The sequence below is a fragment of the Pinus tabuliformis genome, chromosome X (genome assembly GCF_031772625.1).
Source record: "Pinus tabuliformis cultivar Carrire ecotype Pingquan chromosome X, CPIR1, whole genome shotgun sequence".
NCBI classification, from domain to species: Eukaryota; Viridiplantae; Streptophyta; class Pinopsida; order Pinales; family Pinaceae; genus Pinus; species Pinus tabuliformis.
This window is the reverse complement of record NC_142308.1, coordinates 151672657-151699695: the sequence shown is the minus strand read 5'-3', so window position 1 is coordinate 151699695 and position 27039 is coordinate 151672657. Positions and strand designations below refer to the sequence as shown.

At 32.2% G+C, this 27039-nt stretch overlaps 1 protein-coding gene across 1 annotated transcript; it reads right to left on the bottom strand.

The window, feature by feature from the left end:
- Window positions 1-16837: 16837 nt before the first annotated feature.
- On the bottom strand, window positions 16838-21188 carry LOC149138900 (peroxiredoxin-2-like). Its single transcript, XM_089447477.1, has 3 exons — window positions 20731-21188; window positions 18594-18673; window positions 16838-17263 (listed from the first exon to the last, which is right to left on the bottom strand). The coding sequence occupies exons 1-3, from the start codon at window positions 20883-20885 to the stop codon at window positions 16908-16910; spliced, it is 591 nt and encodes a 196-aa protein (XP_089303603.1). The 5' UTR covers window positions 20886-21188; the 3' UTR covers window positions 16838-16907.
- Window positions 21189-27039: the final 5851 nt, after the last annotated feature.

Below are 27039 nucleotides of genomic sequence, written 5' to 3'. Positions count from 1 at the left end.
TGGTTTTCACCGTCATTTTTAAAACATGTGGAAAATTTAGCTTGGAAAAAAAAGGTGTTATTCCAGCATCAACACTTTTCGTTTTTAGCACTGTTTTTTATGTTTTTTCGGGGTTTTTTTGCCAGAGTTCCCGTTTTGAGTTTATAGTTCCCATTTGAAAGTTTACATTGTTATAAGTATACCCCCTGAACAATACTCTCCTTCATTATACTATGTATTGTTGACTTAGTTTAGTGAACCAAAAAGGCATGAAGAAGCAATGTGGATAAAAATTAGGAAGAAGTAGGAGAAAGCCATAGAAGAAGAGATTGAATCCTTGATGCATAACCAGACTTGTGACTTATTTAAGTTTCCTGCAGGTAAAACACCATTGCAAGATAAATGGGTTTACAGGTTCAAGGAAGAAGATGGAGGAAAATAGAGGTATAAGGCTAGACTTGTGGTGAAGGGGTTTGCACAAAATAAAGGTATAGACTTTGATGAAAATTTTTCTCCTGTTGTCAAAATGACTTCAATCAAAATTATTTAAAGTCTAGTGGCAATAGAAGATTTTCATCTTGAGTGGTTAGATGTAAAGACTATCTTTCTCCATGGGGATTTGGAGGAAGAAATATATATTCATCATCCACAAGGGTATGAGGTCAAAGGGAAGGAGAAATTAGTGTGCGGGTTGAAGAATATATTATATGGCCTAAAAAAAGGTCCAAGGCAATTGTATCTAAAATTTGATAAGTTTATGTCTGAGCAAGGTTATACTAGATGTCATTTTGATCATTTTGTTTATCTTAAGAAACAAAATGATTTCAACCATATTATATTGCTATTGTATGTAGATGACATGCTTGTTGAGGGTCTAATATGCAGGAAATAAATTTGCTAAAAGAAAAATTGGCAAATTCATTTGCAATGAAGGATTTGGGTGTTGCAAAACAAATACTTATCATGATAATAACTAGAGACAAGAAAAATCACAAATTAACATTGTCTCAGAGTGAGTACATGGAAAAGGTGTTGGAAAGATTTAATATGCAGAATGCAAAACCAGTTAGTACACCTTTGGCTAGCCATTTCAAACTAAGGAGATTTGTCCCAAGACCGAGTACGAGATGGATTTTATGTGTAAAGTTCCATATGCATCAGCGGTTGGAAGCTTGATGTATGTAATGATCTGCACAAGGCCTGATATTGCACATGCAGTGAGAGTTGTAAGCAGGCATATGAATAATCCAAGAAAAGAGAATTAAATGGAAGTGAAGTGGATTCTCAAATATTTGAGAGGTACCATGAAGAAAGCATTATGCTTTGGTGGTTCAAACATTTCTCTACAGGTATATGTTGATGCAGATACGATAGGTGATAAAGATAACAAGAGAAACACCATAGGGTATGTGTTTAATGTAGGTGGAACAACTGTCATTTGGGTTTGAAAATCGAAAAACATTGTTACACTATCAACAATGGAAGTAGAGTATGTTGCTGCTATAGACATTAGTAAAGAAATGATTTGGTTACAAAGGTTTATGGATGAGTTGGGAAAGAAGCAAGAGATGGGCAGGTTATACAGTGACAACCAAAGTGCCATTCATATTGCAAAGAACTCAACATTTCATTCCAAGACTAAAAATATACAACTAAAGTACCATTTCATATGGTTAGTGTTGGAAGATGGACAATTGAAGCTGAAAAAGATATACACTAACAAGAATCCTACAGGCATGTTAACAAAAGTTGTAACTAAGGAGAAACTGAGATCTTGCTAAGTTTCAATTATTCTTCAAGTATGATGATGAAAATGAGACACAACCAGGTCCAAAGTGGAAGCATTATCTAGCAAATGAAGCAGCGATGTATTTGTTAAAATCAGTCTCCACGTGGGATATTGGTGGGTGTGGAGCCTAATTATCTTCTTGATTCAGAGGTCTCAGCTGCATTAGACCCTAGTTCCTAAACAGGGAAACAACACCAACTATATGATAGTAGCTAGGGGGGTCTTGGGGGGGGGGACGACTACTTTCAAAGAGCCCCCCCCTGGTGGGTGTTCAGGGGATGCACCTCCAAAGCTAAAAATAGATGAAAAATGCCTTGTAAAATATTGTAATTTCGTAGTCAATCTGGGTCGTTCATTAGGCGAATGATATGACAATAGAAGTTATGTTAATTTAGAGTTTTTTGCCTTAGAAGACAACCCTCATTTTATATGAGGGAATTGTATTGGAGTTGTGAGTATTATTCAGAGAGAAAGAGAGAGGAGGTTGTGAGAGTGAAGTGAAAATTATAACGGATCTGTTGTAGGTTTTATCTCTTCATTTTGCTGGATAATATAAAAATAAGGAATGGTTGTTTCTTCGTGGACGTAGCCCAAATTGGGTGAACCACACATATTTGTGTCTCTCTTTTTTTATGCATTTTTGTGTTTGTGTTTCTACAATATTTTATGTGTTCCATTTCTTTGTAATATATAATTTTTTAACAACTTGTTGGTTCAAGAAAATTAAGTTTCGTATATGTATATGTATAAATATGGATGTTGTTGTAGATGTCGTAATGAGATGTATTAGAAAGCTCGAATACACGAATGATTTTCATGTTCATTATGTTGGTCATGGTTTACAATTTTTTATCATTATAAATACTACATCGAGCTATGTTAGAAAGCTCTATGAGTAGTATGTTTTATTTTCAGCGGCTTGCTAGTCATAAGTGTCATAGAAGACCGAGGACAGTGTTCCCCCAAGGGGGGAGGGTTTGTAACAACCCTTCGATTATTTTCTATGTAAATAAAATAAGGGCATGGTCATGGGACATGTGTTTCAAGTTGAGTTTTGGGAAAAACATAGCAATAGGTATCACTAGTGATTAATTAATGGCTATGGAAATTGGTAAAGGTATTAGCAAAGGCAAAGTGGAAATAGTTGGAATTTTATTTATGAAATAAAGTAAAAAAAGAGAAAAGGAAGGTGAAGAGACACAAATTTGCATGAGAGGGAAATTGAAGAAAATAGAGGCCTCAATGGTAAAAAGGCTTCTGAGGATCAATTCACAACCTTTCTTTATCAGTTTAGTTTTGGAGCTCTCTTTCTTCTCTCATACTCTTGCACACTTCGAGAATTATTAGAGCATGCTTGGAGCACTCTAGTATTCACTTGGATTTGGAAAAAGAAGGAAAAGGAAATCATGAAAGCTCAAGGGAACAGTTAGATCAACAACTACAATTGGATTACTTTACAGGTAACAGGTTGCATGTGTGATTTCCTTGCTGATTTTTGGATGCATGATATATGCATGTGATTTTCTAGCTATGTGATGTCATTACCATGGAAATTTTCATGGATTTATAATGGATTTATCCATGCCTTTCCATTTCCTGGATAGCCATGATGTTGTAGGTTTTCTCCTCTTTATTATTTTCTGGTTGGTGCTCATGTTCCTTATGGCTGTGGGTTGGAACAAATACTCTGGAATCCCTAAAACAACTTGGGTTGAGTTACTAGTCCTGGAGCCTAGGTTGGGACAAACACTCTAGAGCCCTTGGTGGGGTGAGTTACTAGTACTTGGAGTTGGGTTGGAAAAACACTCTAAAGCTATGGAAGCCTATGGGCTGAGTTACTAGTTCCTCGAGATCTGGACAACTTGGGTAGAGACCGATCTGGTTGGTGTTAGTGATGTTCAACTATAGAGATGGAATCAATGTTGTTGAGGTTTGAGGTGGTTTTGGCCTATACAAGCCTTGTTTTGGTTTATCCCATGAGATCCCACATTCATGCTTGGAATATGGCACGGGGGTGATTGATTGAAGAGAGATCTAGTTCAGTCCAATCTATGGTTGGATGGTACATGGAAGTCCCTAACTTGGTTGGTATTTTCATATATAAATAAGATCTATTATTTTGTTGTGATTCATGTATACTTGTAGTGATTGTATTGGTGATGTTATAGTTGAGTTGCCATGATTCCTATGCTAGTTATTTTCTGGTTATATGATGTGTACCATATGTGGCTCTTGTCATGAATTCTTTAGTTATTGATTGGTTAATGAATGTATGTACTAATAAGTGTTTTTGCAGCTATGTGGAGAGGGTATACAACCTTCATGATGATTCTCTAGTAAACTTATTGAATTAATGATAAAAATATGTATTTATAACCTACATGTACTAGTAAACAAAGTGTGTATAAATGAAAATTGGACCTCCAACTTCCCATGGTCGTAACTTTGGCATATGATCTCCCTTTAACTATCATAAAACCTTGTTTCGAAGATCTCCACAAGGAACCCAAACATAAAATATATGAATAAAATTTGGCACTTTTCTAGTCTCTTTTTTTTCCCTGAAAAAGTCGTTTAGGCCCTCAAAATGACCTCAAAAGTTTAGAACCTGAAAAACTGCCAAAAATAGAAAGTTTTATTAAATTTAAGGAAATGAAATTGAAAAGGAATAGTGTTGGGTCATGTTAGGCCGTTAACAATGGAATAATGTGTCACTTGATGTTTGTAGAGAGTTCTAGACACGTGGACCCCATTTTCCATTAGTGCATCTTGGAAATCAGGTCTCGCATAGTAACTCTCATCTCATGCGCACCCTAATGTGTAGGTTAAAGTGGGTAAATATGGGATGAGGCAGTATCAGAGCTTCCAACTTCAAACACTTGGACTGAATGGGCTAGATGTGATTGTTATGCATACATTTTAGTTGTCAATGTGTTTTCTGCGCATGCATTGTGATGGTCACTATTATGGCCTTGTGTCATTATGATGTTGATGTTGAGATGATTGATATGTTTATTTCATTTATTTACATCTATTATGCTAATATGGATTGACTTTTGCAATTGAGATAGCCTCCCCTGAACTTCACTGAGGTGTGTTTCTTATGTTTATATTTGGTTATCTGACATGGTATGTTTGCAGGAAGTAGAAGATCAGATATGACAAGCAAAATGGTGGATTACAGTTCATGTGACTCCCCTTTCAGATTATATGAACAACACAAAGATGATTATTCTCGTAACATAGAAGATACTTTGAGAAGTTTAAAGGAAAATATTAGGAGTTGCAAGGCGGATAATGACATAATCATTTAGTCATAGGAAAAACTTTCCATAGCTAAAGAAAAGCAAGCAAATGTCAATGCAATGATCCTTCAGAGTCTCTTAGATTTGTAGAGATAGGGATAGCCATGGATTAGTTATGTATATGAGGAAAGGAAAAATGGGGCACACGGTAGCAGGTCTCATGGAGAACATGGGTCAGAGAGGGATGACACATTCAGAGGTGGTAGATGGATGGATACACCTAGCAGGAGAGGTAGTGGTTATGGGTTCTATTCTAGTTCTATATTAGAGAGACAACATGGTCATCATCACTATCATCCTTATAGGAAGAGTGAGAAGAAAAAATTATCAAATGAGTTTAAGAAAGCTAAGCCTCCTACATTTGATAGAGAGCTGAAGAAACTAGATGATTCAAACTCATGGTTGCTTGGGATGAAGAAGTTCTTTGAGCCACATGTTTATTCAGAGAATATGAACACCATGATAGCTATTTTCAGTCTCAAGGGAAAATTGGACATCTGGTGAGAATGTGTGAAGCATGTCAGAGGCATACACATAGAGGATTTAAGTTGGCATGAGTTTAAGATACTCTTTAGAAATAAGTACTGATCAGAGAGATACTATGATGGTAAGGCCAAGGAGTTCTACGAGTTGAAAATGGGTTCTATGATAGATGAAGAATAAATGACTAAGTTTTTGGATCTATTGAGGTATCTACCATATATTAAGGATGAGAAGATGAAGGTTCAAAGATTCGTTAGTGGATTTCCATTAGAATTTAAGGATTAGATTGAGTATGATGAGCCTCAGACATTGGAGGAAGTCATTGGGAAGTTGAAACATTGTTATGAGAAGTCTAAGCATAAGTCAGAGCCTAAGCAGGGTTGGAAAGGTAATGAAAAGACTAGGGGAAAATGGGATAATAAGAGAGGAAGACCCTAGGATGTAGGTAGCAAGAAGAATCCAGTGCCATACAAGAAATTCAATGTAGTTGACAGAGGACAAGGATTTTAGTCTGAGGAGTAGAACATGGGTGATGGAAGGAAGTGTTTTCAATGTTAGACTTGAGGCAAGGATCATCGCAAGAGATATTTTCCATAGCATCAGGGTGGAAAACCTCAGATTTATAATGCTTAGGAGGCACATATAGTTGGGGATGTTGGACATAGTATTCCTCGAATTTATGCAACATTGGATAATAGGAAAGCTTATCATTAGGCATCTATTATTGAGATGGAAGGTAATCTTCATGACTAATTTGTTTATATTTTGATTGATCCTAAGTCTAATTATAGTTATGTTAGTCTTGACCTGGTGGGTAACTGTGGCTTGAATAAAGAAGTGCTTGCGTAATCTTGGTTGGTGCATTTGGATATAGGGACCAAGAAGAGAGTTCATCATTGGGTGAGATCTTATGCATTCGAGTTGAATGGTATGCCTACATCAACACATCTGAATGTGCTTCCATTGAGACCATATAGCATGATTTTGGGCATAGAATGGTTGTACCTTCATAGGACAAAAGTGGACAACTATGATACGGCTATTGAGTGCTTGGATGATGATAGAGAGAGGAGAATATTATAGGGAAATAAGAAGCCTACATCAGTGATAATGGTTACAAGTATGCAAGTAAAGCGCAGTAGAAGGAAATGATATGTATTGTTTGCAGTTCATATTTCTAGTGACAAAGGAAAGGATGTTGATTTCTGAAGAGGTATTCAGTTTTGCAATAGTTTCAGGATGTGTTTCCTGTAGATATTTTAGAGTTTCCTCCTCATAGGGAAGTGGATTTTTCTATTGATTTTTTGATAGGAGAAACACCAGCGTTGAAGGCACTGTACAGGATGAACACTCCAGAGTTGGTGGAATTGAAGTTGCATCTTACGGAAATGCTTGTTAAAGGATACATAAGTCCAACTGTGTTTCCTTGGGGTGCACCAGTTTTGTTTGTGAAGAAGAAGGATGATACTCTCAGGTTGTGCATTGAATACAGGCAGTTGAAAAAGGTGATGATCAAGAACATGTATCCTTTGTCACATATTGTTGATTTGTTTGATCAACTGAAGGGAGCAATAATGTTATTCAAGATTGACTTGATATAAGGATATCATCAGGTACACATCAAAGAAGAGGGCATCTACAAAAATTCATTCCATACTAGGTATGGGCACTATGAGTTTGTAGTAGTTCCTTTTGGTGTTACTAATGCTCTTGCTACTTTCATGTGTTTAATGAATAGTGTGTTATGTCCTTATCCTAACAAGTTTGTGATAGTACTCATTGATGACATATTGATATATTCTAAGAATGAGGAAGATAATGAAAAACACTTGGAATCAGTGTTAATATTGTCAAAAGAGCATTGGTTGTATGCCAAGATTAGTAAGTGCAGCTTATTTCAGACAAAATTTCATTACTTGGGACATTTTGTTTCCAAGGAAGGTATAATAGTGGTCTAGAAATAGATCAGAGCTATCATCAAGAGGTAAAATACTAGAAATGTGGATGAGGTGAGATTATTGATGGGATTACCATGTTACTATAGGAGGTCCATTAGGAACTTGTCACATATTTCCTACCTATTACATATTTGCAACAAAAAGGGAATAAGTTTGAATGAACTGAGGAGTGTGCAACTAGTTTTGACCAATTGAAGCAGTTTCTTACAAATGCTCTAGTTTTGAATATTGTAGATCCTAACAAAGAGTTTGTAGTACATATTTAAGGAGTTTCAGGTTGGGAAACATGTGTACTTGCGCATTAAGCCTAAGATAAGTTCCTTGAGGATTGGGTCAAGTGCCAAGCTGGCACCTTGGTACTACGGGCCTTTTGAGATCCTTGAGAGGATTGGACCAGTGGCCTATAGACTTGCACTATCTTTGACAATGAATGTCCATGATGATTTCCATGTTTCATTACTTTATAAGTATGTCCAATATGTTGATCATGTGATTAACTGGTTTGTATTGCGAGTGGAACCAGAAGGTGAATTCCAACCAGAACCACAATGCATATTAAAATGGAAACAACTCATGCTCTGAAACCGAGCAATCAAGTAAGATAAAGTGCAATGGAAGCACTTTGGGCCCAATGAAGCTACATGGGAGATGGTTGATGAGACATTGGTTTTATATCCTTCATTATTTTCTAGTTCAAGCAAATGAATTTTTGGTATATGTATATGTATATGTATATATATGGATGTTGTTGTAAATGCCACAATGAGTTGTGTTATAAATCTCCAATGAGTAGTATGATTGTCATGTTTGTTATGTTGGTCATGATTTACATTTGTTTATCATTGTAAATACTGCATTGAGCTATGTTATAAATCTCCATGGATAGACTGTAATATGCTTTTTCTTCAGCGGTTTTTTGGTCATAGGTGTCATAGAACTTCGAGGACAGTGTTGCCCCAAGGGGGAGGGGTTTGTAACAACTCCTGGTTGATTTTCCATGTAAATAAAATAAAATCAAGGTCATGGGACATGTATTACAAGCTGAATGTTGGGAAAATCATAGTGATGGGTATCACTGGTGATTAATTAATGGTTATGGAAATTGGCAAAGGCATTGACAAAGGAAAAGTGACAATAATTGGCATTTTATTTATGAAATAAAGGAAAATAAGAGAAAAGGAAGGTGAAGAGACACATATTTGAATGAGATGGAAATTTAAGGAAAAATGAATGAAATTGAAGAAAATAGAAGTCTCAATGATGAAAAGGCTTCTGAGGATCAATTCACAACCCTTTTTGTTAGTTCATTTTTGGAGCTCTCTTTTTTTCTCTCATACTCTTGCACACTTAGAGAATTTTTGGAGCTCTCGTTTTTTCTCTCATACTCTTGCACACTTAGAGAATTCTCATGCATTTCCTATCCTATTACATCTTTGCAGTGAAAAGGGAGGAAGTTCAAATGGACTGAGGAGTGTGAAACTAGTTTTGAGAAGTTGAAGCAGTTGCTTACAAATGCTTTGGTTTTGAAGATTGCAGATCCTGACAAAGAGTTTGTGGTATGTGAATATGCTTGAAACGAAGGACTTGGTGGAGTCCCATTGCAGGAAGGACGAGTGGTATATTATGAGTTAAGGAAGTTGAATGAACACTAACAGAACTATGTGATTCAAAATCTCAAGTTGGAAACTATCATTCATGTGTTGAAGATGCAGAGACATTATCTTCTTAGCAAGAGGTTTGTCTTGATGAGTGATCACACTTGGCTTAGGTATTTTTTTGACCAACCTAAACTGAATGCCATGAAAGCTAGATGGTTGGCTACTCTAATTGAGTTTGACTTTGAGATAAGGTACATTAAGGTAAAGGAGACTAGGGTTGCAAATTCTCTTGGCATATGAGTGTAGGAAAATCACATTGCAGCTACGATTCCATATGGGACAAACTTGTAGGAGTAGATCTTGCAGGCAAGGAAACAAGATGAAAAGTACCAACAACTTAAGAATAGGTTACAACACAATAGGGTACATGAAATCAGATGTGGATTATCATCTCACGATGGATGGTTTGTTGAAATTCAGGAACATGATTTATGTGCCAGATGAAATTGAGCTCAAGAAGATTATCTTGAGGGGATTTCATGTTAAGTTGTATTCAGTTCACCTAGGATATCATAAGAATTTGACAGCAGTGAAGAAGTTTTACTATTGGCTAAACTTGAAAAAGGAAGTGGTTGAGTTTGTGGTTAAATGTTTGGATTGTTAATAGGTAAAATCAGAGTGCAAGCATCCAGGTGGTTTATTACAGTAGATTTTGATTCCAGAATATAAATGGGAGGTCAATTCCATGTATGTCATTACTGACTGTTGATGGCATCCAAACAACATGATTCCATTATGGTTGTGGTTGATAGGTTGATAAAGGTATCTCACTTCATTGTGGTGAATTCCACAAACTCAGCTAGTGACATAGCTGAGATTTCATTAGGAAGATAGTGAGATTGAATGGTTTTCATAAGAAGAATGTATCTGATAGAGATGCCAAGTTCACTTCTAGGTTTTGGACAAGAGTTGTTTGCAAGTTTTGAGATAGAGTTGGCTTTTAGTATAGATTATCATCTATGGAAAGATGGAAAGACAATGAGGGTTAACAGGATCCTTGAGGAAATGTTGAGGATGCATGTTATGCATCAGCATAGGAAGTGGGAAGAGTATCTACCACTAGTTGTGTTCACATATAACAATGGGTATCAAGAGTCCTTGAGGATGGGTCTATTTGAGGCACTTTATGGGCAGAGTTTTAATACTCCCATCAGCTGGAGTGGTCCAGTGAACATGGTACATATTGGACCAGACATGTTCACATAGATGGAATAGGAAATGTAGGTTATTAAAAGGAATTTGAAGGTGTTGAAAATGTAGCAAGAAAATCTTAGTTTGAATTTTCCTTCATCAAACTAGAGAAAATTCGAATTTCCATTTCAACAAAAATCTTGGAGGTATTTAACTAAAGTGACATGGGAATTGTCACTTAGTTAACTCAGTTAATTCGAGTTGGGGAAGCTTGACTTCAATTCAGTATGATTGATTTCTAATTTTGTAGCAATCTATTTCAACTAAATTGAGTTATGGTCAATTAAACTAGTTCTAATTGTTAGAAGAACTAGTGGAGGTCAAGTTGTGGAAGTGAAACTTTAACCATAACCAATGATCAACCAATTAACTAATCAATTAGCCCAAAATAACTGATGCATGTAGAGAATTCAAGTTACCCAGTTGAGATGGATATTCCAAGGTAGCGTACTATCATTTGTAGATTACTCCAATGTGTACATGTGGTGCATGCTGTCAGAGGAAGGACCTAGAGGAATTGCACAATCCAATTGAGGGAATTTCCAAAATAATAGGGGATAATTTCCTCAAGGAATAACACAATGAAATAGGAGCTTAGAGGGCTTGAAAATTGGCTAAGTGTTGTCTAGAGTCAGTCATTCAGGAAGAGGGATAGACTATACACTTGCAGGTTCTTCTCAGGCTTGAGCAAGCATATGCATTCATCTCTATTCTTTGATTACTTCAATACACATAGGAAGGGGTTTTGAACAGTTTCTTTCCCATAGATAAATATCTATGCATGTGTGATGTTCCTTTTGTATGTATATTATTTTTGTTCTATATTGTGAATTAACTTTTGTGGATCAGTAAAGTAGCTTCGAGTCTTGTGATTTAGTAAATTTCATGAGAAGTTTGGAATCTACATATTAATTTCTACATAAGACAACACATGATAGGTAGAAGAGTTATGTGGATTGACACTAGGTATTTAAGGAATTTCATATTAGGGAACATGTGTACTTGCGCATCAAACCCAAGAAGAGATCCTTAAGGATTGGGTCATGTGCCAAGCTGACACCTCAATATTGCGAGCCTTTTGAGATCCTTGAGAGGATTGGATTGGTGGCATACAGACCTGCACTACCTATGAAAGTGAAAGTCCATGATTATTTCCATGTTTCATTACTTAAGAAGTATTCCATGATGTTGATAATGTGATTGATTGGTCTATGTTAGAGCTAGAACCAGAGGGAGAACTCCAACCAAAACCACAATGCATATTGTAGCAGAAACAACTCATGCTCTAGAACCAAGCAATCGAGCAAGTTAAAGTGTAGTCAAAGCAATTTGGGCCCAATGAAGTTGTATGGGAGATGGATGATCATATGCAGGCTTTATATCCTTCATTATTTACCGATTCAAGCAAATGATTTTTGGGTATATATATATATATATATATATATATATATATATATATATATATATATATATATATATATATATATATATATATATATATATATCTATATCTATATATCTATATCTATATCTATATCTATATCTATATATATATGGATGTTGTTGTAGATGCTGCAATGAGCTGTGTTATAAAGCTCTAATAAGCAGTATTATTTTCATGTATGTTAGGTTGGTCATGGTTTACAGTGGTGGATCATTGTAAATATTGTATTGAGCTATGTTATAAAGCTCCATGGGCAGTATGTTTTGTTTTCAGTGGTTTTCTGGTCATAGGTGTTATAGAACACCAAGGATGGTGCACCCCAAAGGGGCGGGGGCTTGTAACATCCCCTGGTTGATTTTCTATGTAAATAAAATAAGACCAAGGTCATGGGACATGTATTCTAAGATGAATCGTGGGAAAAACATAATGATGGGTATCATTGGTGATTAATGAATGGCTATGAAAATTGGCAAATGCATTGGCAAAGGCAAAGTGACAATAATTGGCATTTTAGTTATGAAATAAAGGAAAATAAGAGAAAATGAAGGTGAAGAGACACAAATTTTCGTGAGATGGAAATTTAAGGAAAAATGAAGGAAAATGAAGAAAATAGAGGCCTTAATGATAAAAAGACTTTTGAGGATTAGTTCACAACCTTTTTTGTTAGTTCAATTTTGGAGCTCTCTTTCTTTCTCCTATACTCTTGCAGACTTAGAGCATGCTTGGATCACTCTAGTATTCACTTGGATTTGGAGAAAGAAGGTAAAGGAAAGCAAAAAAGTGCAAGGGAACAATTATATCAAAATCTACAACTAGATTTCTTTGCAGGTAACAAGTTGCATGTGTAATTTCCTTGTTGATTTCTGGATGCATGATATATGCATGTGATTTTCTGGCTATGTGATGTCATTAACATGGAATTTTCATGGATTGAAAATGGATTTAGCCTTGCCTTGCCATTTCCTAGATAACCATAGTATTGTGCGTTTTTTCAATTGATTTTTTTTTATTGGTTCTCATGTTCCTTATGGTTGTGGGTTGGAACAAACACTTTGTAAGCCCTAAAACAATATGGGTTGAGTTACTAGTCCTAGAGCCTAGGTTGGGACAAACACTCTGGAGCCCTTGGTGGGTTGAGTTACTAGTCCCTGGAGCCAGGTTGGATAAACACTGTAGATCATTGGAAGTCTATGGGTTAAGTTACTAATTCCTGGAGCCCTAGACAACTTAGGTAGAGACTGATCTGGTTGGTGTTAGTGATGTCCAACCATAGAGGTAGAATCATTGTGGTTGAGGGTTGAGGTGGTTTGGCCTCTGAAATCCTTGGTTTGGTTTTGTCTTAGTTTATCCCATGAGTTCCCACAATCATGCTTGGAATATGACAAAAGGTTGATTGGCTAAAACATAAATTTGGTTAAGCCCAATCTATGGTCAGGTGGTACATGGATGTCCCTAACTTGGTTGGTAGTTTCATATGCTAATAAGGGTTATTCTCTTACTATGAATCATGTACTTGTAGTGATTGTATTGATGATATTATAGTTGAGTTACCATGATTCCTATGCTAGTTATTTTCTGGTTATATGTTGATTATATGATGTGTACCATCAATGGCTCTTGTCATGAATTGTTTAGTTATTGATTGGTTGATGAATGTATGGAACAATAAGTGTTGTTGTAGCTATGTGGATAGGGTATATAGCCTTCTTAATGATTCTCTGGTGAGTTTATTGAATAAGTCACTACATACATACATATATATATATATATATATATATATATATATATATATATATATATATAATATATATATATATATATATATATATATATATATATATATATATATAGATATATATAACCTACAGGTACTATGTACACAAAGTGTTTATATAAATGAGTAATTTGGACCTCAAACTTCCCAGGGTTGTAACAATGGCATACAATCTTAGTTTGACTATCATAATACCTCATTTCAAAGATTTCCCTAAGGAGGTCAAGCAAAAACGTATAAAATAGAATTTGGCACTTTTTCGGTTTCTCTATTTTCTCCGAAAATGTTGTTTAAGCCCTCAAAACGACATTGGAAGTCTTGAACTTGAAAATTTTCCAAAAATAGAAAGTTCTATTAAATTTAAGGAAATGAAACTGAAAAGAAATAGTGCTGGTTCAAGTTAGGTTGATAACAATGGGATCATGTGTCACTGGGTGTTTGTAGTCAGTTTTGGACATGTGGACCCCATTTTCCATAAGTGCATCTTGGAAATCTAGTCTCACATAATAAATCCCATCTCATGTTCATGTTGTTGATGAGCAGGTTAAAGTGGGCAAATATGAGGTAAGGTGGTTACCATTTGGTTGTGCAAAGAGCAAGTGAGAAAAAAAGTAAAAGGGAGTCATAAATGACTAAAAGTAGGAGCCCGAGAAATGAAGTCAATGGAATATGTATGATCCCAAAAAAGGTGAGGGAATAAGTCAAGAAATATGTGCAAAGTTGTCCAACCTAGAGTACAATAGAGAGAAAATGAAAAATTAAGATCATTATTTTGTAAATGTGGTTGATTGGCTTTGTTGTGTGATAAGCAGTAATTTGTAGTAGTTCTACCATGAAAAGTATGAAAAAGGCCTATAAATGAAATCCCATGAAGACATGTGAATCTACTCAATCTAATTGTGCAGTAGTATGATGTGCAGTAGTGAATCTACTCAATCTAATATCTAAGCATGACATGCTGAAATATTTTTTGAATTCTGAGTTGTAAAGAAAAGAAACATAATATGGCCTCGAAGAAAACAATGTCTTAAGCAAAAAATAAAGAAATAACATATAAGGACTATAGATAAAATAGAGCTAAAGATTCAGAGAAGGGATTGATAGGAAGAAGCAAAGGAGAGCTTGAGGAGACACAAATTGGATCATATATCAAGAAAAAATGTATAGAAAAGAACACCTATGGATCTGAGTTTAAAAATGCATGAAAAAGGGATCTAATAGGTAGCCTAGGGTAGTTCTTGTGTTTCTCAGGGGATTGTTGTCTCCTTTTGGTTGGTGTCAGTAAAGCAGTTTAGGTTGATGCTTGTATTTCTAAGTGGATTAGTGTCTCCTTCTTGTTAGTGCCAATAAAGCAATTCTGGTTGTTGCTAGTAAAACATTTCGGGGTTTGGTTCCTACTTTTGGTTAGTGCAAGTAAATTAATGTAACAGTAGGCTGGTGCTACAAGACCATTCAATAATAAAAGAAGTTTCATATATATATATATATATATATATATCTGGTGTATTTTTATGTTTGTTGATGTGATTAATATTATATATGCATTGAAGTGTTTTGATTGGTTAAGGATGACCATCATATTGATTCAAACACAGTGTTAGGTCACAACAACAACAACATAATGTCCACTCAATTAAAAAATCAATAATAAAACTATTAAGCCTATAAAATTCAAATAATAAAAATAATAAGCATGTTGAATTCAAGTTGTCACTATTACAATTTTGTTTTTGTTAATAAAATACACCCAATTTCTTTGTTTTTTTTTTTTTTTTTGCATATTTCATAAAATAAATTTAAATAATTAGACTCATATTTGTAACCATGATATTTCAAAACTTCCATTATAAACAATATTATAAAGAATTGGATCCATTTTAACTTTGGAAAAGATATTCTTTAGATTGTTGTAGATTTATAAATTTTATCATTGACTATGGCCATAGATAGTGGAATTTCTCTTGCAATAATTTGAGTTGCCTATAAAAGTTTGTTTGTTTGTTATTTTTTGTTTCCCTTTCTATGTAATTTCCTGATTCCATCCTAAGTGATTACTAACCTAACCCTAAGAGTGTTTAGAGAATAAAACCAATAACCTCTTAATAGAAGATGTGCTTTAACAAAAGCACTCTACCAATTGAACTAACTGTATTGTCTATAAATATCAAATGTCATTAATGACATTTCTTTCTCCTTTCCTCACACACTCAATTGACTTATTTTGTTACTGAGATATTAGAGAAAAAGATTCTCACTTGACTTATTCTATTACTATGATATTAGAGAAAAAAAATAAAAGTTATCAACTTAACAATTTTAAGTTTGGAAATTATCTCCTTATCTTTTTTATCCCAAATTTATTTAACATTTTGTAATTTTATTTTATAATTTTTAAAATTTTCATTCAATACAATAAATTATATATACATATAAAACGTATATATTAATATTTTTCTAGAAATAGTTACATTTGTAATTTATGAAATATTGAAGAACATAAGTATGAAGGTTGTATAGATATCAATTAAATTGATCTCAAATAATTGGAAAGAATGATTATCATCCTTTTGTTTGGAATTCAGTTTCGATGTTTTTAGGTCTCACATATATATTATAGTATAATATATTTAACATATTTTAAATATTTTTTAATTTTCAAAAATATTTTTTTATTAAAAATGAGTACATTATTTTTTAGGAAAGTTTTTATTGACTTTTTTATTTTATTTTTTTAATTCAAAGCTAAATTGATTCTCAAGAGAATATGCTTAGCATAGGCTTTTGTTAGGTTGCATTGACTTTTAATAACTTTGTGTCCTGTGGTTCTGTGCCCACCAATTTTCTAATAAGTTACTCCATAATAAGTTCCTCATTATTATTTATAACATTTATTTATAATTCTTTTTTTTTCTTAAGTTGACATGGCTAATCATGTAAATGTTTGCATTAGTAAGGCATTCTTGCAATAGTTTTTTTGGTTATATTTATGAAATGTGTGCATTAGTAAGGCATTCTTGCAATATTTTTTTGGTTATATTTATGATGTGTGCATTAGTAAGACATTCTTAAAATAATTTTTTTGATTATATTTATGAAACCTGCAGCTATATCAACAACATTATTAATTTAATTTTATTAATTTATGATATTTAAAAAATACGTAAAAAAAACCTTTGAGAGATTTACAAAATTATAATATATATATATATTTGAAATATTTAATCAAATCATTTCATAATCCTATTTTAAAACCCATGAATAAGGTGTCAAAAAAATGCCTATTTTCACGTTAGAAGTGCATGCACTAATGAATGAGTACAAGCAACCTACGTGCACATGCAACATCCTTTAGACAGCATTCTGTCAAACCACACCCAACGTTCTTTACTGGGTGCTTCCGGAGCGTCTACTAGTTTACCGGTTGCTTCCAGTGTCTTTGCAGCGGTAGAAACTTTGTGAGTTGTCATGTGGTGCACACCTTCTTCAAGATTTGCTATTTTAACTTCAAGATTATCGCAAATCAGTGCATACCTTTGAGATCTGATTCCTAGTCCATCCTCTGTCAAATCTAGTTCAAGCCCCAATGAATGTGTGTAATTTGCAGAGCCATCAGAAAGAAATTTTACATGTGTGTTCTCTGGGTATGAGTTTGCCCATTCTTTCATCACAAATGGGTCATTCACTGAAAAAAAAACCATCAACAATGTATCAGTGGGTATGAGTTTGCCCATTTTTTCATCGCAAATGGGTCATTTACTGGAAAAAAAAACTATTAGCAATGTATCAGTGTCAGTAAGAAGTAATTTAGAGCATTTTTATTCCGCATTTTTATTTTTATTTTTATTATAGAATTATGAATATTTTAGAATTTTATGGATAACAGTGAGATAAATTATTTAATTTTTATTATCTGTTTGACTCCAAAATATTTTAGAAATCTACAATCAAAATAAATTCAATCCTTTCTTGTTCTCTGTTTTTTCTATTCATTTTCACTCTAATATATAACAGTGAAATAGTAACAAGTTTATATTTTAAAAATGGAAGTTTTTGGATATGTTACTAATCTACATTGTTTATAATTTTAAAATAGTAAAAAGTTTATATTTAAAAAGGGGAAGTTTTTGGATATGTTACTAATCTACATTGTTTATAATTTTAGAGATAGTCGGTTCTAAAATATTTTAAATACCTAATGGACATGAAAAATGGACATGAAAAATGATCATGTTTTTAGATATGGTATTAATTTAGTTTATTTATGGTTTTAGAAACGCAAATAGAGTTGATTTTAAAATATTCTACATATAAAAAAATTATGAACAAATCATATAAATCAGCATAGATCCATCTTAAATGAGTCTAAAGGGATCAAATTTCTTCAAGTGTAAATTTGGGAGTTATAAATTAATTAACTTAGATTTTCAAATAGTTTATTTAAATCTCTTGTTGAAATATTTTTGAAAAATATAAAATTTAAACATTTGATTCACACATTTCTTTTATTTCTAATTACTTTACAACATATTCATTTTTTTAATTATAGTAGATATTATTTTTCTATTTAGACAAATAATTTTTTATTTTATTTTAAAGGGGCACGAAACTTATAAGATTTAAACATTTGATTCACACATTTTTTTACATATTTTTCTTTACTTCTAATTACTTTACATAGTATCCATTTGTTCTTAATTACAGCCCACATTATTTTTCTATTTAAAACATGATTTTTAATTTTTATTTTAAAAAAGTAAAGATAGACAGACAAACTTGCACATTCTTTTATACTTAGCTGTAAAATGAACTTCTAAACTCAAAAATAATTTACTTATAATTATTAAATACAAAATATTATTTTCATTTAATAATTGTAAAATTATATAAATTTATTTATAGCCATTAAATAGAAAATTTTTAATATTGTGTAATGTAGATAGACTCAGATAATGTTCAATTTATCTTTATTCACATTTCAGGACATTTTCAGCTTTAAAAATAAAAAAACACACCACTTATGCAGATAATGTCGTCCACGCCTTTTGCCTTCAATGCCTTGGTACTCTCTATAAATCCCGGAACGTGTTCTCTACTGCCAAAATAAAACAATAAAACAACCTCTCAGTTAAAAAATTTGGTGTATTAAATGATTACAAGGCACATAGTTTGTGCAAAAGCATGGTAGATTTTGGAATATGTAAATTGTATTTTTTTAATAATTTTAATAAATGGTAGCTTTTTTAATATTTTTAAAAGATAAAGTCAAATATAGTTTATTAATGGAGATAATTATTAAAAATTAAATTTATATTAGATTTTAGATTTTTGTGATTTATATTGTTTTAAAAATGAATTACAATATTTAATTAAAATGTAAACAAAATTTTAATAATACAATTAATCAAAAAAATCATTTTTATTAACTAAATTTATTTTAATAATAAATCATAAAATAAACCACTAATGGCGTTTTTTATCTAACAAATTCTCATATTCAAAGTTCAAAAAATTTGAAAAAGGAAAAAAGGATACTAACAAATTTGCAAAAATATTTAACATTAAAGTTATTACTTATGAAATATTTATAAAGTTTAAGGATTAAAGTTATTACTTCTGAAATATTTATAAAGTTTAAGGAAAAAATAATAGCAAAGATGTAAATCTTTGTAGATAATTTTTACAAACATTTTTCTGTCTAAGCTAATTTTCTGGGAGATATCAAAAGCTTTTATATCTTAATTTTATCTCTTTTCAAGGCGTATATAAATAAATCAAAATTTTTCGTATTAAAATTTTATCATTTTTCAACCATATATACAAATAAAGAAATAATATTCTTTTTTAAAATTGGTTTACTTTTTCAAATGGGGTTGGGAAAATATTAAAAAAAATCTATAATTTTTTCAATTATCTTTATATTATAAATATTTGTTTAATTAAAAAATTAGTCTTTTCTTATATTTTATTTTAAAATTAATTTTTAATTAAAAAAAATTCTAAATATATTTTGGAGATCGAATTTAAGATTTTATTTACCAAAAGCTCTAAATCTTTTTTCAAGGCAATGTACTAATGTGTTGTGGCTTTATCTATGTTTTGATAGTTTTGTATTAACTTTGTATTATTTTTTTAATTAAAAATGATATAAAATGTATAAATAAATTATTGAAATGAAAAGCATATAATTTTATTATTATTATTATTATTATTATTAATAAAATTAGTATAGATTTTTTAAAGTCCAGATTTAATATTGAGCATAAGGGATCAAATTTTTTACGTTTAAATTTTATTAGATTGCAAAATACACTGTGTTATTTTTTCATTGTTTAAATTGTATTTTGAATCATAAATAAAGTATATATAAGACTAAATAAAAATTTTAATCATATTTTTTCTATATATAGATATATATGAAGTTGATATCAACATAAATAAATTAACATAGATTTTCTAATAGTTTATTTAAAATATTTTGTTGAAATATTTTTGAAAAATATAAGATTGAAACATCTTACTTTACAACATATTTTTTTTTTTTTTTTTAATTTTTATTTTAAAAGAGCAAGAATAGAAAACTTACATAAAAATTATAATTTTAAAAACTTACATAAAAATTATAATTTTAAAAATATTCATTTTAATATAGAATATTTTAAAACTTGGTTTAACTCTATATTTTGGAGCTTTTTTCACTGACTACTCCCTTTACCTAAAATCTAAGGATGTAATTCTTTGCTTTAAAATTAATATTTTGAATATAGCAAAATTATAGCGAATAAGTATTACAATAATTAAATGCACAAATAAATATCAAAATCTAATAATTAAGTTTCAATTTAAAATCTAAAACTTATATGTTTTGTTAAGGTATTTCTCGAAAAAAGCACTTTTTGACCTGAAGTCACTTGTTCAATTCCTGCCTAGATTAAAGTGATATATTCAACATAATTAAACTTAAAAATAAAATAAAAATCTGAAACTAACATATAAACCCTAAAATTAAGCTCAAATCATCCGGCAGAAAGTTCAGCAACAGAAAACCATGACTGAGGCAGAAAATTCAGTAACAGAAAATTACTAATTAAAGCTGAAATCTTCCGAACAAAGCAGAAACATCAGTAACAGAATAATTGAAATGTGCTTGACCTGCATACAGGAGTAAAGGCCCCCGGAACGCCGAAAATGACAACCTTCTTTCCAGCGGCCAAAGAATGGACTGAAACACTCCTGATCTCGTTTTCTTCATCTGCATAAAACAGCGCGCCGTCCGGAATCTTAGAGCCAACTGCAATCCGAGCCATTATTCACTAGCGGCGCAATGGAATTGGAAGTCCAGCGACTCGATCTGCCGACCTAAGCCCTGTGATCGACCTAACCCCTGTAAGGAACACGGCGGCAGTCGAGCTGACTGTTCTTGATTAGGTAAAAAATGTTGCTTTGGATCGGAACGACTCCATAACTTTGAAGGCTGGCAGTTTGCATATATAACTTTCTGTGTGGACCTGCCGTAACGAACTTAGAGGATTTTAGGGTAGAATACCCCCATCGTATATTAATGAAGTAGAGCCGTGCGAAGCTTCTGTACGCATGTGTATCAGTTTCCAGCTTTATAGGCGGACAAGAAAATCGCGACAGAGTGTTACAGTTATACATGTGCTAGGAAGTGTTACGCTTTTAAATTAAATTCATTTAAACCAAATATAAACCTAATTTTAAAATGATTTATATTAAGTGTTTATATTTGGTATAAATGGCATGAAAAAGGCTTTATAGATTCAATGGTTTGAATTCATATTCTATTTAAATGGGTTAGGTAGCTCTACATTTATTTTAATTCTGATTTCAGATTTAATTTGATTTCCGATTTATCAAGTTTCAACAACTATTAATTTTTTTTCATTTTAAAAGAGGTGCATTTCAACGAGTTTGATTTCTCTCCACATTTAAATTTAAAATTAAGATAAATTTAAATTAATTTAATTTCTTTTTTAAATAAACCATATTCCACGAGTTTTCAATATTAAGAATCATTTTTATTTTTATTTTATTTTTAAATCTAAATAATATTTAAAAAAAAATCTTTTTTAAATAAACTATATTCCACATAAATATCATGAGTTTTCAATATTAAAGATTATTTTTAGTTTTATTTTATTTTTATAATATAAATAATATAAAATAAACTTTATAAATAGTTTAAATTTATATTCTATTTAAATAAGTTTAAAAAATATGTATTTTTTTTTTAATTTTAAATATATTTCAACCAAATATAAAGCTAATTTTAATAATCTAAAATAAGAGTTTCATATTTAGTTAAATGGCATGAAAAGGACATTATATATTCAATGGTTTGAATTCATTCCAATTAAATGTAAATGATATCATTAAAGTAGAGAGGAAATATACTTTTCACATTTTTAAATTAAATACATTTAAACCAAATATAAATCTAGTTTTAATGATTTATAATAAATGTTTTATATTTAATAATAATAATATCCATTTTTAAGGTCACAACCAAACCAGACACCAAATTGGTGTATGAGACCCCCTTGTTTGTGGGACAAGAGACCTCCCTCCACACACCAAATTGGTGTATGAGACCCCCTTGTTTGTGGGACAAGAGACCCCCCTCCACGCAGGGATTTGACTGCTAAGTCTACAAAGGCATACATACTCTACCCTCTTTGGTTTTGAACTTGTGACCTCTTAGGAGGAAACACATGCTCTTAACCATTAAGCCCGCTCAAGTATAAATAGCATGAAAAAGGCTCTATAGATTCTATGGTTTCAATTCATATTCTATCTAAATGGGTTAAATTATAATCATAGTAAAGGATATTATTAAAGTAGGAGTGCAAACATATTTTTTCAAACTTTTAATTGAAATACATTTAAATTAAATATAAATCTAATTTTAATAATTTATTATACGAGTTTATTTTAATAATTTATGTATTTTAATGATTTATAATACAAATAGCTTTAAGTATCATTTTTTGGAAAAAAAATTGGTTTATTTTTTTATTTAATTTTTCAGTTAGGGATTTCTTGAAATTACAAGTTTAACATGTGAACTCTTCGCAATCCAAGTGGTCCAGGGTTTTTGAGGGTGTTGAATCCATAAAGAAAGAAAGAAAGACAATCATAGATGATAGCATATGAGACATATTGCTTCTTCATCTACTTGATGTATTCGACCCTTTCTGTGAAGCCTCACAATAAATTCTCCAACCTTCTCGACAAACCCCGGGCTCAATAGATTATCCCAAGAGTTTGGCCTTTTTCTATGAAGCCTCACAATAAATGCTCCTAGCTTCTTGACAAACACCTCCCTAAATAAATTATCCCATGAGTTTGGCCCTTTTTCTCTAAATTCTCACAATAAACATTCTGGATAAACTCCTGGTTAAATAGATTATCCCAAGAGCTAACTGCCAGCATATCTGCGTAACTTTCCCTGTTGTCTTTGAAGGCCTCACATTCTAAAATGAAATGCTTTTATGTTTCCACTTTTCTTGAAGAACAAAAAATATATACTCTTTCCTCCCACTCTTTTTTTTGCCTTTTCTAGGGCTGATGAGAATTAGTGTTTAACTGAACAATAAGAATTTTGGCTCTCCAAGAGATATTGGCCTCTATATATGCTTTTGGCTGATGAGAATTAGTCTCTAACTGAACAATAAGAATTTTGGCTCTCCAATAGATATTGGCCTCTATGTATGCTTTTGGTTGATGACTGTGAGTGGGATTAAGCACTTCAATATAGTACTTTTTTTTTTCCTAGCTCCTTATTCTAAGTATGCTTGTGGAACTTCAATAAAAAAAAACCAATTTAAACAACACGAATCAAGATTTGACCATAATATTTTTCGCCAAATTCAAAATAAAAATCCATAAAATTTTCAAGAACAACTCCTTTATAATAAAAGTTTCATATTTAATATAAATAACATGAAAATCGCCTTCATATTCTATTTAATAAATTCAAAAATACCTTTTCAAAATTCTAAATACATTTAAACCAAATATAAACCTAATTTTAATCATTTATAATAAGAGTTTCATATTTAGTATGTATAGCATGAAAAGAGCATTATAGATTTAATGGTTTGAATTCATATTCTATTTAAATGAGTTAGATTACAAACAAGAGGCGTTGCTCAGCAACAAGTCCCTGCCGCAATGCTGATTGTTTAGGCTGTTATTTGGAAATTGAGACATTGTATATTTATTTTGCGAAAGGGCACTTTATCTGTATGTGGGAAAGCTTATTAGATGAGGCACCAAGGAACAACATATTGTTCAAAGTGCTAGCAAATGTAGACAGAATCTAAGTATCCCAACTTAAAAAACCACATCCACATTTATTCCAGCGGCCATAATTTGTTAACAAATGTAGATAGAGTGGTTGATGCAATAGCACTTGGTGCATTGTAAATATCTCAACTCAAAAAACCACATCCACATTTATTCCAATGGCCATAATTTATAATTTTATTTGTTTAAAAAATGAATAATTAATATAAGAGAAAAAAAAATGAAATAAACATTTAAGCCCACATTTTTAATGAGGAAATATTATATGAAGAAATAAATGCTAATTGAAAAAAAGAAAAAAATGAAACAAACATTTGAGCCTGCATTAATGAAGAAGTAATTGATAATTGAAAAAAAAAAATGAAATAAACATTTGAGCCCGTATAATGGCCTTGCATGCAAGGCACGTGCCCCCTCTTGAATGACCCAGAATCAGTGTGCCAAGTTACCTTGTTTGGTCCACCACCTGGCCAACATGCCTTAAGCACCTGGCCAGCATGCCTTAAGCCATTTGAAGGCGTATAATCTATGGCATCCTTAATTTTTTTAGCATATGAAGATTAAAATGACCTGCTGTGGTGGCAGTTAGAGGGGCAGATTCTCCTTTCCCGTGAGTTTGCTCTTGCTAAAATCATAGGAACTTAGTATACCAGACTTGCAGGTGGTTGGTTATGCTCTTGGTGTTATAGTGGCAGCTATGAAGTTTGATCCTTGATCTCCCATAGATTAGGCCTGGCAATTACCGATTCACCATGTGATTAAAAAAAAATGTTTGAAATATCTAGTGGATCCAGTTGAAGCACCCCTTATAGTTCCAATTCCTACTTTTAAAATATGTGGTTGAAGTGGATCCAGTTGAAGCGCACCTTATAGTTGCCCCGTTATATACGGGGAACAAATTGCCTTAGTTGTCCGAGAAAAAATACCAGCAACAGAAGCAAGGGTCATTAACAATTGTGCAACTTCCACTAAACGACACCACCTCTGATGTTATGCCATCGAAGCTATCTAGTCGGGGATGTACTTATTTGGGTCCTCGTGTACTCTGCTTCTCACTTCTTACCTAGGTTGCATTTCTTACGTCTTAAGGTTACAGAAAGAGAAGCAAATTTGTGGAATGAAAGCAGATTGTGTTAATGATGCTCCGGTCTTCAAAAATGCATATATTGGAAAAATAAATTTGCTGAAGATAACAATGTGTTGTGCAACCAGGTGTGTTATGGTTGCAGGTGGGTTTTCTACTTATTGCTTTGCTAATTCATTAGAGATAGTGTTAGTAAATTACTATATTTTCACTCTAAATATAAATAGAAACAATTATTTTGTTTTTCTTGTTTGAATTATAAACAAAAACAATTATTTTCTTGTTTTTACTTGAATTAGTAGAAATGAATGAATTTATAAGAAATTTAAATACATATTAAAGATCAGTTGGTATTTTTCTAGAATTAGGATTCACCGCTTGAATTAGTAAAAATGAATGAATTTATAAGAAATTTACAAATAAATGAATTTATAAGAAATTTAAATACATATTAAAGATCAGTTGGTATTTTTCTAGAATTAAGATTCACAGCTTGAATTAGTAAGAATGAATGAATTTATAAGAAATTTATAAATAAATGAATTTATATGAAATTTACATGTTTAAATTAGTAAAAATGAGCGAATTTATAAGAAATTTACATGTTTGAATTAGTAAAAATGAACGAATTTATAAGAAATTTAGAAGCATCTTTAAGTTGAATAAGTTGGTATTTTTCCAGAATTCGGATTCAACCTAAAACAATGTAAATCACTATATTTTCACTTTAAATATAAACAATAACAATTATTTTCTTGTTCAGACTTGAATTATTAAAAATAAATTATTTTTTGTGAAATTCACATGCATCTTTAAACTCTCAACATTCTTACTACCTAAGGCAGAACCTCCTTCCATCGGACATCTCCCTTCCTCTCTTTATCAGTCGAGCAACTAAAGTTCCTCTCCTTAAAGGTTCGGGTAAGGTCTGGTGGGGCCAGTCAAGGTCTGGAGGGCTTGCGCTTCTGAGGGCAAGGAATGTATATCACTTGTCTGTAATCAGACAAGGTGGGTCCGTCAAGCCGGTAGAGCCATGCCGGTAGAGATTGGTTGGATTGATAGTAGTGGAATGAGCCAGTAGAGAGTTGGATTGATAGTAGTGGAATGAGCCAGTAGAGAGAAACCCATCCCATATGGGCCTGTAAGGAGAGAAGCCCAGTAGCTGGGCCAGTCAAGAAGGATGGTGCCAGTCATGAACCAGTCATGTGCATGAATCAATAAAGAAAGAAAGAAATGACATATATAATTCATTCATGCATAATGACATATATAATATATGACTTGAAGAAATGGGAGAAGGGAAAGAAATCGATCTCTCATTCATGGCATAATGACATATATAATAGCAATAAGAATGACTGCTATAATTCCTCTCCCTTAACGATCGAGCCCTGCCGGGGGCATCCTCCCCTGTTAGTCAAGCCCTGCCGGGGGGAAGGTAAGGGTGGGTAGTACAGATTGGATCCCTCACCATATGAATAGTGAGTGACCCCTATGAAGAAGTAAGGGCCCTCAAATGGCAGGTGAAAATCTCAGTTGGTATTTTTCATGAATTGGAATTATAACAATCTAAACGTTATAGAAACAAGTATAATTAAGAATGTTTCTCTACAATATAACAAGCAATTTTTTTAGAAATTAAATTTAACAAACTTATATATGTTAAAACAATGATGGTGTACTTACCGATTCTGATAAGAATAGAAGGAAACATAGCTGGAATGATAATGGGTACAATAAATGATATGGGTGCAATAGATATGTGAGAACTATAATGTTTCTATAGTTATGATACAGGCACAATCAATAGCAATTTGAATAAGACGATGTCAAAATCCTCCAGAAAGTCTTGCCACCGTGTATGGAAATTGCTAATAAAACATGCTGAACCCACAAGCAATAGTTTTGACCCAAGCAATAGTTTCGACCAGATGGAGTTCATTGTAAAGCTAGTAGCAACCCCAGAATCGTTGCAAAGCTAGTAGCAACCGGACCAACAACCACTACTTGCAAGTAAGGCAACTACCTTGATGCATCAAGTTACACAA